Source organism: Paracoccidioides lutzii, assembly GCF_000150705.2.
Source record: "Paracoccidioides lutzii Pb01 unplaced genomic scaffold supercont2.6, whole genome shotgun sequence".
NCBI lineage: Eukaryota > Fungi > Ascomycota > Eurotiomycetes > Onygenales > Ajellomycetaceae > Paracoccidioides > Paracoccidioides lutzii.
The window spans coordinates 661,700-671,649 of NW_015440952.1; the positions used below are offsets into that span (position 1 = coordinate 661,700).

General features: G+C 45.5%; 2 protein-coding genes across 2 annotated transcripts; one reads left to right on the plus strand and one right to left on the minus strand.

The window, feature by feature from the left end:
- Nucleotides 1–86: 86 nt before the first annotated feature.
- PAAG_02796 (mitochondrial 2-oxodicarboxylate carrier 1) lies at nucleotides 87–1,262 on the plus strand (the record flags this gene model as incomplete). The annotated part of the gene is made up of 5 exons (XM_015844756.1): nucleotides 87–155; nucleotides 226–236; nucleotides 307–336; nucleotides 406–489; nucleotides 551–1,262. The coding sequence occupies 5 exons, from the start codon at nucleotides 87–89 to the stop codon at nucleotides 1,260–1,262; spliced, it is 906 nt and encodes a 301-aa protein (XP_015701834.1).
- Nucleotides 1,263–5,500: 4,238 nt separating this feature from the next.
- PAAG_02798 (HLH transcription factor (GlcD gamma)) lies at nucleotides 5,501–7,135 on the minus strand (the record flags this gene model as incomplete). Its single annotated transcript, XM_002795276.1, has 1 exon — nucleotides 5,501–7,135. The coding sequence occupies one exon, from the start codon at nucleotides 7,133–7,135 to the stop codon at nucleotides 5,501–5,503; it is 1,635 nt and encodes a 544-aa protein (XP_002795322.1).
- Between the last annotated feature and the right edge of the window lie 2,815 nt (nucleotides 7,136–9,950).

A 9,950-nucleotide genomic window follows, 5' to 3' on the forward strand; every position in this document is an offset into this window, starting at 1 on the left:
AATTTCTGTTTGCGCGAAAATTTTTATACGCTGAGTTGTCATATACTATACACGTATACCCTTTTCTATCGGACCGCGAGCTCAAGATGTCGCAGGAGAATCCTCTGCCGTTTGTATACCAATTTGCTGCAGGTGCAGTCGCTGGTGTATCAGAAGTCGGTTTCCCCCATCCACCAAGAGTCTGCACTCCGTTGACTAACTGTCGTGTCATTCATCGCATCGCAGATCCTTGTAATGTACGACCCTCATTGCGACCTTGACACCCCTAGCTTCAAGTGACCGATGTTAACAATCCGGCAACATTAGGTATCCGTTGGATGTTGTGAAGACAAGAGTGTAAGCAATTTCCAATTTGAGTTCTCACAGGTCGTTCTTCTGAATTCTAATGTCCCGACGATCATCTAGTCAACTCCAACAAGGAGCAGGAACGGGAGAAGAGGCATACAAAGGCATGTTGGACTGCTTCCGTAAAATTATTAAGAATGAAGGGTAGGCTTATTCCAGTAGCTCGTGCGATATTCGTAAGATTATAACTTTGGGTTTTCTTCAGTTTCTCCCGTTTGTATCGCGGTATCACAGCGCCCATTCTCATGGAGGCTCCAAAGCGGGCAACTAAATTTGCTGCCAATGATAGCTGGGGATCCTTCTATCGATCCCTTTTCGGCGTGGAGAAAACCAACCAACCCCTTGCAGTCCTCACTGGTGCCACGGCTGGTGCCACGGAATCATTCGTCGTTGTCCCATTTGAACTTGTCAAGATTCGCTTGCAGGATAAAGCCTCTGCTGGTAAATACAGCGGAATGCTGGACGTAGTGAGCAAAATTGTGAAGCAAGAAGGCCCCCTTGCGTTATACAACGGTCTTGAATCTACACTTTGGCGTCACATCCTCTGGAATGCCGGATACTTTGGTTGTATTTTCCAGATCCGCGCCCAATTACCGAAACCTGAGCCAGGAAACAAGAGCCAACAGATGGGGAATGACTTGGTCGCTGGTTCGATTGGTGGAACTGCCGGAACTATAGTGAACACTCCTATGGATGTCGTCAAGTCTCGCATTCAAAATAGCCCGAGGATTGCAGGATCTGTACCAAAGTACAACTGGGCGTGGCCGGCTCTGGGCACCATCATGAAGGAAGAGGGTTTCGGCGCCCTGTATAAGGGATTCATTCCCAAGGTGCTCAGACTAGGTCCCGGTGGAGGAATTCTACTTGTCGTCTTTACTGGTGTGACAGATTTCTTCCGGAAACTTAGGGAGCATTAAAGGACAAGAAAACTCCTACCGTGTCTCCTTACTCTTCTAGACCACGTCAACCGAATCAAATCATGCGAGGACACCCAACACGACCACCGCGACTATCACAAGAAACTGTCTTTTTTGAAGATATTCAACTTAATGGCAATCTAGATCATGAGCGCGGAAGGTAATCCGCACTCAAACCTACTCTCCAGATGCAATCCAGAACTCCATAGGCTTTACCGTTACCACTACCGTTACGCTCCATGGCTACCACATTTACCATGCGACTTCCTCAAAAGCGACGCCGACACCAGCACAAGCAAACACCTTCCAATACCCCGATAGATATTACCAGACTGCCTCTTGGTGATAAACTTGCCTTTTTAGACACAATTTTCCTTCATGGCCCCAAATGCCCATCTTAACTTGATTCTTTCTTCCCGCATGTTGTACTTCAACATTTTGACTTCTTAATGAGTGGCACTTGTGCTCGTCGATTTTTGATTTTCTTTCGTTGTGCCATTCGACTTCTGGAACCAAGGCAGTTTTCAGATGCTCTATGCCATTTACCAATTTATGAATCCGCATGTAAGGTGTGAATTGATCATTTGCCTTGTCATTTCAACCCTAGTCTTGTCCTTGTTTTTGGATATAGAGGACGCAGTTTCTTTAACCGCTTTTCTTTTCTTAGTGGTATTTTTATTCGGCTACATGTACACTGCTCCTTGAAATAGATAGACAAATGGATGGTAGAAGCCTGGAAATAAAAGTAAATCGAAAATAACATTATCCCATACACGCGTTGGGCGTTGAACATGCGTAATTTCGTCATCATCGCACCTCAATTGGTTCAACGCATCTGCTTCCTCATGACAGTGAAAGCTGCCACCATCTGAACGGCCAACCGAAGCATTATATATAACCACCCCCACATGCAAATACGCGCACAGTGCACACACCAAACTGTACTATACATTATTCTTCACTGATCCCTGCGCTCATCAACCACCACCTGAACCCTAACGTGCTCTAACCCTCCCTACATAAAGCCGGGTATGATATATATACACGGCACTTACCCCAACCAGCCGCGCCCACCCGCGTAAGTACATGGACAAAGCAAATTAGAATAGAAATACTGGGTCCGAAAGCGGAACACTCCCACGTATCCACATTCCCCGCATTCACAACCCTCGCCCCGCCCCCTGGTTTTTCACATGCATCATTGGGGATATCTTAGCGCGCTCATGCTTTAAAAGCTAATGGCAAACACGCCATATCACCACCACTTTTCGCAAGAAACCTTAATATGCCGTTGTTGGTTGTTGGTTGCTACAATGTAACATGGCATGCCATATATTCTCAATGTATTTCTATGTCGTCTAAAAGTGCAGTTGTTTTGAGATATGTTTCCGCTCCATCTAAGGATGATACAAAAAGTGGAACTATAAAATCCAAATTCCCTGTGTACAAGTTCCTGTTCGCTAAACTTACAATTACTCGGACTGCCTATGACCTTAACTTCAAATCGACGCTTGACATTTGGGTTGAAATGGCAACATAAATGAGTATAAACTGCATATCAATTCATCCCGCAGCTCGGAAGGCGTGCCTCGCTGGAATAAAATCTACTCTCCGCAAGGCAATCAACATGGGATAAAACAATGAAAATAGAGGCTAATTGAAAAGCGTTCAGCATTCAGACCTGGCTAAGGGACAAATGCCCCAAGATAGACAGGCAAAACGCATTTCATGAGTGGTGCCAAAGCCTTCCAAGCCTTTCCAAATTAAAGCACCGATGATTCAAATCAATCATCAGAGGGTCCTCCCTCTCACCGTTCATCCACTTTTAAAAAAGGGAATGAATGTATCAAAATCCCCCACCGCTAAACAATACCATCCAAATTGCCCGAAACGAGCTCAACCCCTCCTCTTCCCGCCACGCAAAGAATCTATGACGTCACTCCTGCAATGTCTCCGATTTCAACCCCCACCTAACAACCACTTAATCATCTCACATAAATCCCAAACCTCTCCACATTTCAATCTCCTTCCTGATGCATACGTAAGTACAGAGGATTAAGGTATGTACGCAACAGATATCTATTAGTGGATATCGCCACCTCAAGCTCACGCCGTTCGCAGCGTTGGGACACCTCCACGAACAGAAGGGGAAAGAAGAGGTTTATCCTTGTCCTCAATCACTGACATATTAGACGTAAAATCCATTGGATGTATGTAATGAACCAGCCACTGCACATGGCGCCCCCATGGATTGCGAAGCAAGGATGCGGGATAGTAAATTGCCAAATACGGTTGACTGGTTGATTGGTTCATTGATTTCAGCTCTCAGTTCATGATTTTTTGAAATAAGCAGGCAGGTAGCCGACCAAAAAGTCCTACTCTCCTCAATCGAAGAAGCAATTCAAGCCTGAATCGCCCTTCATCAACGGTCTTCGGGCGAACTCTGTTTCAAGTGTGTTCCACAACAATGGCCCAATTTAGAATCTTTTTCTTTGTGGTATTCGATGATTCCATATTATGCTAAAGAGCGAAAGAATGAATAATGTTCTCAGTTTTCCCAATGCACCAGCACATGTTAATTCCAGATATACTCCTTAGAGAGAGGGCAAAAGTGAAGAAACAGAGAACAAGAATCAACATGAAACAACCCAATCCAAGTAGATCAAAAAATGTCTGCGGAATTTCATCACCAAAAAAAAAAAAAAAAAAAAAAAAAAAAAAAAAAAAGAAGAAAAAACAAAAAAGAAAAAAGAATACACTGTACCGGTATGTATTGTAAACACATACCGTTCCATACAGTAAACTACACCGCACAAACTTGATTCGATACGGGGAATTTAGGCAGGGCAAAAAAACAGAACCCCAACCCAAACCATTATTCATGGGAAACCTTGTAATCCGTTCTCGATTAAAGAAAAATTACGCTAGAGAATGGTTGACCTGTTGGATCCATTAAGGACGCGGTTCGGTCGGCTCGGGTGCCGTATCGAATCTAGAACGGCCAAAAGCGATCGACCTTGGGTCTGCCCATTGAGTGGGCGAAAACCACCGAAACATGCCTGGGAGCAAGGCTGCTTCAACCCGCCTGCCCGCCATGATGTACATTGTTTACCTTGTGTGAAGCAAATATGGGATGCAGACCCCGGTATGAGTGAATGTAGATAGTTCAACCTTACTTTTTGATAAGAACCCAGTAGATAGATCTGTCGATACGAATTAGGGCGAGTGGGAGCTTCCTTATCAATTTTTACATCGAACAAGACATAATCTTAAGTTAGATTCGAAGCGAAACACGGTAGGATTAAGAAATAAGGTATATATGTATTATATATTAAACGCTAAATATGGAGAGGAAGGTATGGATTAACCTGTAAGATTAAAACAAACTTAAGGATGCAAATGCAAATTATTAAACAGTAAAGTAGGGAATTCATCCAAACGGGATGCAACCACCCCACCCCCCCCAACAAAAACCCACTGGATAGAAACTAGAGAAACCAGAGTACCATCAACCAAACAGATAAAGCAAGTCGACCTGTAGGTAGACCCGACAGGGCTGAAGAAGGAAAAGATATAATCATAGAAAGATGTTAATATATCTTTAAAAGGGAAACCAGCACAGACAAAAAAACTGAATAAAATATAAAAAAGGGGGTATCGATGGCCTGTAAAATACCACGCAGGCAAAACAGGGAAACGGTGCACGGGCGAAGTTGTAAAGGACCAAGGCAAGACGCATTAGAAACATGAAATGAGTCTTTGCCTTGTGAAACAAAACAGTATATCGCGAAAGCGGAGGAGGGTGGCGAGAAAAGAATAGACACAACAGAGAAAACCGATGAGAAATCGACACCACATCCGCCCATATTAGAAATATGATATACAGCTGAGAAATAATGTAAATAAGAACTCTGAAATGCAAGGGGATAAGAACTAAAATAGAGATATTAACATGAATCAAAGAATGTGCATATAAATCGACAAAAAATTGAAATGAAAAATGAAAAAAAGAAAAAATAGAAAAAGCAATAGCGAGAATTATAGATTTAAGCGACATGCAAAAGATGATTAAAGAAAAACAAAACCGCCTCAGATGCTACCGGGTCCGTCCGTAAAACGCCCCACAGCCCGAAGACTTCTCCCATCCATCCATGGGAAAACGCCAGCGACGCAATTGATCGAAAGAGAGAGTTAATTGAATCAAGGCAAAAAGGTAACAATCGCGCATGTCAAATGTCCTAATTCATTTCCATAGAGTATTCGTCTTCCTCTTTGAAACTCATTCCAGCATGACCAGAGCTATTCCAGTACTGTGGTTGGGTTCCACCACTATTGTTTCCGCTCCCGCCACTGTGGAAGCCGGGACTAAGGCTCTGCGGACTCAAGGTATCGGTTTGATTCTGTTGCGGAAGGGCCTCTCCGGCAATGTTGGTGTGTTTGGGGACGCGGAGACCACTTCCTGGAGCTCGACTGTAGAAGAAGGTATTCGGATCGTTCTTCTCCATGGCATCAATCAGCTCTGTGCGCATACGCTTCTCCTCTTCAGTCTGCTCAAATGGCCAGGTACCGCCAAGCGATGTAATCAACTCGGCTAGCTCATCTTCTTGTTGTAGTTTGACGTGCATTGCCCACATTAGATCTCTCGTCCAGCCAACAGCACCATTTAAAATGTCGCCTTTGTTGGGGCCCTTCTCCTTTTCTTCGATGGGAAGACCCATAGTGATATTACCTGGCGTAGCTCGGCGACCACTTCCTCCAGCAAGCAGCGACGTTGCAGCATTTGTGGGACTCAAGCCAGATCCGCCAGTGGAAGTAGCCAGTGCTGAGTTGTTGACAAGTTGCTTTCGAATCTTGTCATCTTCCAAACGGTGTTGAGGGACGAGGTGGGAAAGGTCCTGTATCCGTTCATTGATGTTATCACGTCTCCGACGCTCCACCATATTATGCGAAGCCCGTCGACGTCTTCTCTTGGCCTCCTGTGATTCCAGTGTTTGGGAACTATTTTGATGATGTCCATGTACGGAATCGACCTTGGCAGGCAACGAAGCATGCTTTCCAGATTTCAATATTTCCGAGATTCCCGTATGGTGAGATAGGTGACCTGGGGATGAAATGGGAGATTCGATCAAAGACTGAGCGCTGCCAGGGGTGCCGTCCCATTGATTGGACAAAGTTTTCTGGTGTCGATTCTGGAGACTCACTACCCGCATTGGTTGGGAAGGGAAACTGCCAGATTCCGGGGTCCCGATATTAAGTCCTGCGATGGCAGGTGTTTTTGGTGTCATTGGACTTCGTGCATCAGTAGAATTTCGGTCAATACCTTGGAAACTTGGCCGTCCATTGGCGTAGTGTTGGTCGAAATGAGTGTTCAGGCTCACATGAGGCGACGTAGCATGTTGACCATGGCTTACTCGAAACTGTTCGTAGTTGAAGTTGTTGCGGACATATGGGTTTTGGATTGGGGCTCCTTCAGGGGTGCTTGAGTAGACATTAGTCATTTGTCCCTGGTGGCTCATGGAGATGCCTGTAGGATGGCGTTGTGGGTCTTGGACAAAGCTCAGGTTGTTATCACGACCGACGCCGCCTTGCCCATTGAGATCCAAATCCAGAAGCTCTGCCGTATCGATGCTTGAATTCCCAAGGTTGAAACTCGATGATAAATTGTGTTGTGAACTGAACGGATAGGACATGAACCCGCCATTCTGCATTGAGAGTTCTGAAGGATCAATACCCTCGTTCCCCCCAGGATTTCCGAAATTAGATCCGAAGGAGGGACTAGGCATCCCAAATGTTGAGGAGGACATCAAATATTGATGCGGGTTGCTGGGCTGATCGTCTGGCTCGTGTTTGATGAAGGCAGTAGTTTCAGCCATAATCGTTGTGGCAGCAAGATCACAGTTTGTTGTGACGTGGAAAACTGATGCTAATCTTGGAAACCAGCAAGGAAAACAATAACTTGAACCCGCAAAGCGGGACTTTTAGACAGCAACTTTCGAGAGACAGGAAATGTTTAAAGATCGAGGGAGGAATCTACAGACATACATTACAGTCAGAGAGTCAGTCAACCCTGTATGACGTCGAAAAGGGAATATCAAATGGTTTTGGGGGGGGGGGGGAAAGGCGTCGTCATGCAATTGGACTAATATATATTCTCCTAGCCTGTCTATATTAATAATATATCGGGTGAAGGGGAACCCCATACCTTTTTCGCCAAGACAGCGTAGACTATTCCTAGCACGCAGGGATAAAAGATAATTGCAAAGGCTGTGAGTCAGTAAGTCCACTTGGAACAGCTTTTATAGCGATTTCCGTGTTCTGCAACGGGTAGATACAGGAGAAAACCCGATCTCGAAGAACAAGGCTCCCGAGGATGATGGGATGGTTCGAGTTGCGGAGGTGTATTTCTTAAGCAATTGGCCGACCTTAAAGGATCAAAGGGAGGACTGGAACAGGGAAAGGATGTATCAAAATCAGATATATCTGTGTTGTGTGTTTGTGGATTTCATGGCTGTTCAAGATTGTGAGACATCGATCGAGGAGACACAGCCTTGGGGCAAAAATTGAGGGCGCGCTTTGGAGAAGGCAGAAAACGAGGCAGTAAGAGAGGGCGGTATGCGCAAATGGGAATAATAAACAGGAAGTGCAGGAGTATAATGCTTGGCAGTAGAGGGAGGAAATGAAATGAGAGTAGAGGTGGTGACAGCGTGATGGTATATAACTGTCGTGGAGAGATGGAAGATGCCGTGGGGAAGATTGAAGTGGTCGATGCTGGAGGAGGAGGAGGGCGGAAAATAGAAAACCAGCGAGAGGAGAAAAACAAAAATACGCCCAATACCACGCTGGCAGCAGCCCTTGGGGCAATCGGCGTGGAGATTACACAGTAGCTCGGATACGGGGGTGGGGTTCGGTACAGTACCATACACCGCCATCCCGCTTTAGTGCGGTACCAGGTATGAGTGGTATGCTCGCCTTATCCCCGCCAAACTTCCTGGATGTGTGTATTTTATAGATCTCGCATCAAAAGGGTTATTGCAGCTCAACACCACCATCTGCTTAGCCAGATGTCCCGGCCCTCTTCTGCTTCCTCTCTCACTTCTCAAAGTCGACCAAGAAGTTTCGGTTTTTTCCTTGGTTGCTCAAGCCTTGAGATAAGGGAGCGGGGGCGGGAGAACTCTGTCAAATAGCAGTCCATGATTGTCATAGCGCTAAGACGATTCGCTTCGCCAACTTGCTTGGGCTGCTCTGGTTGCCGCTAAATAAGTAGCCAAAACCGCGAGACGGGGTCCATCTCGTTAAACAGCAGCTGAAGCGTTGAGTGGAGACAAACAGGCTGGAGAAGTAAATCTCACGAAGGGGCAATGAATGATGGCTTCATTCGCCAGATCGCTGAGGGGTATGGGGGTGGGTGAGAGAGGGGGCTGGCGGGGTGGAATGAATGATAACAACAAATAACTAACAACAAGGACAACAAAACACAAAATCTAACCACTCAATAAAATGGGCTGCCTCAAAAATGGCAATGATGGTGCTTGGTGAAGTGTGTTTATTTTATTCATTTTGAAATAAATAAAAAGGAAACAAAGAAGGGAAAGGGATAACTCAAAACAGAGATATCAACTAAAGACGGGTTCACTTACTCCGTATTGACTCGACTAATTATCGATCGATCAATAGCGAATCTTGACGATCTAACGGCTAGCCATGTAACAATCTAACTGCGGGGTTGCGTTACCGCCTGTGGATGTACCAGTACGACAAGATGCAAGTTGCTTGCGCCCAATGTGCAAATGCAATGCAATGCCTAAGGGATAAGCAACACAAAAAGACAGACTCCGAACTCTTTTGCGCTGTTGGCGTAACTCGAGCGCTTTTCAGATAAGTACTTGATTGGGTTATCGGGTGTTTATGAAACACCACACAAGAGAGCGACGCGGATAAGTCGAAGTGGATCGGCGTCCAGTCAGCAGCCGCTGGAGAGTATGTTATACCTACGCCCGTTGATTGGCAAGGGTTTGAGGTTCCATACGTCGACCGCGACGAAAGAATGAACTACTGCTTGACTTGGTTGGTCGAGTGCGACGTTATAACACAATTCATATATCAAATATCCTGCAGAGGAAGGAAGCCAGATGCTCTGGCTCAGCTAAGTGAAAATGATAAATAAAAGGTGATGATGAAGACAGGAGAGAATAGAGATAGGCTGCAGATGGTATGATAATCGAAGATAAGATGGGATGTCACTGAATTAGCGAGACAAACGATACCGTGCACTGGGGACACGGGGAGAATCAGAAGCAAGGGCAAGTTTCGACAGAATAAGACGAGGCAAGGGAAGCAACGAACAGGAGAGAATTAAGGGGGAAAGGGGGGGAGCGGCAACACATTTATGACCTGCGGGGGCTTGTCCTGCAACTCTCATTTGATATATGGACGGCGCTGGTCATGCAAGGCGTCGATCATTAGATATCCACGAGGTTTGCTTTCTGAAACTAGCTTGCTTTTTTTCTTCTCATTCCTTCTGTCTATTTTTGTTCATACGGAGTCTATATAATATCTATCTCGCCGTTCTTCTTACAGATGTTTCCGTTTAGTTGATTAGGTTGGCAGGAAGGCATAACACCAATTACGATGCTTGACGCGCACGCCCACACTCGGTTTTTCGTGGCTGAACCAGTCAACTAGCAGGTC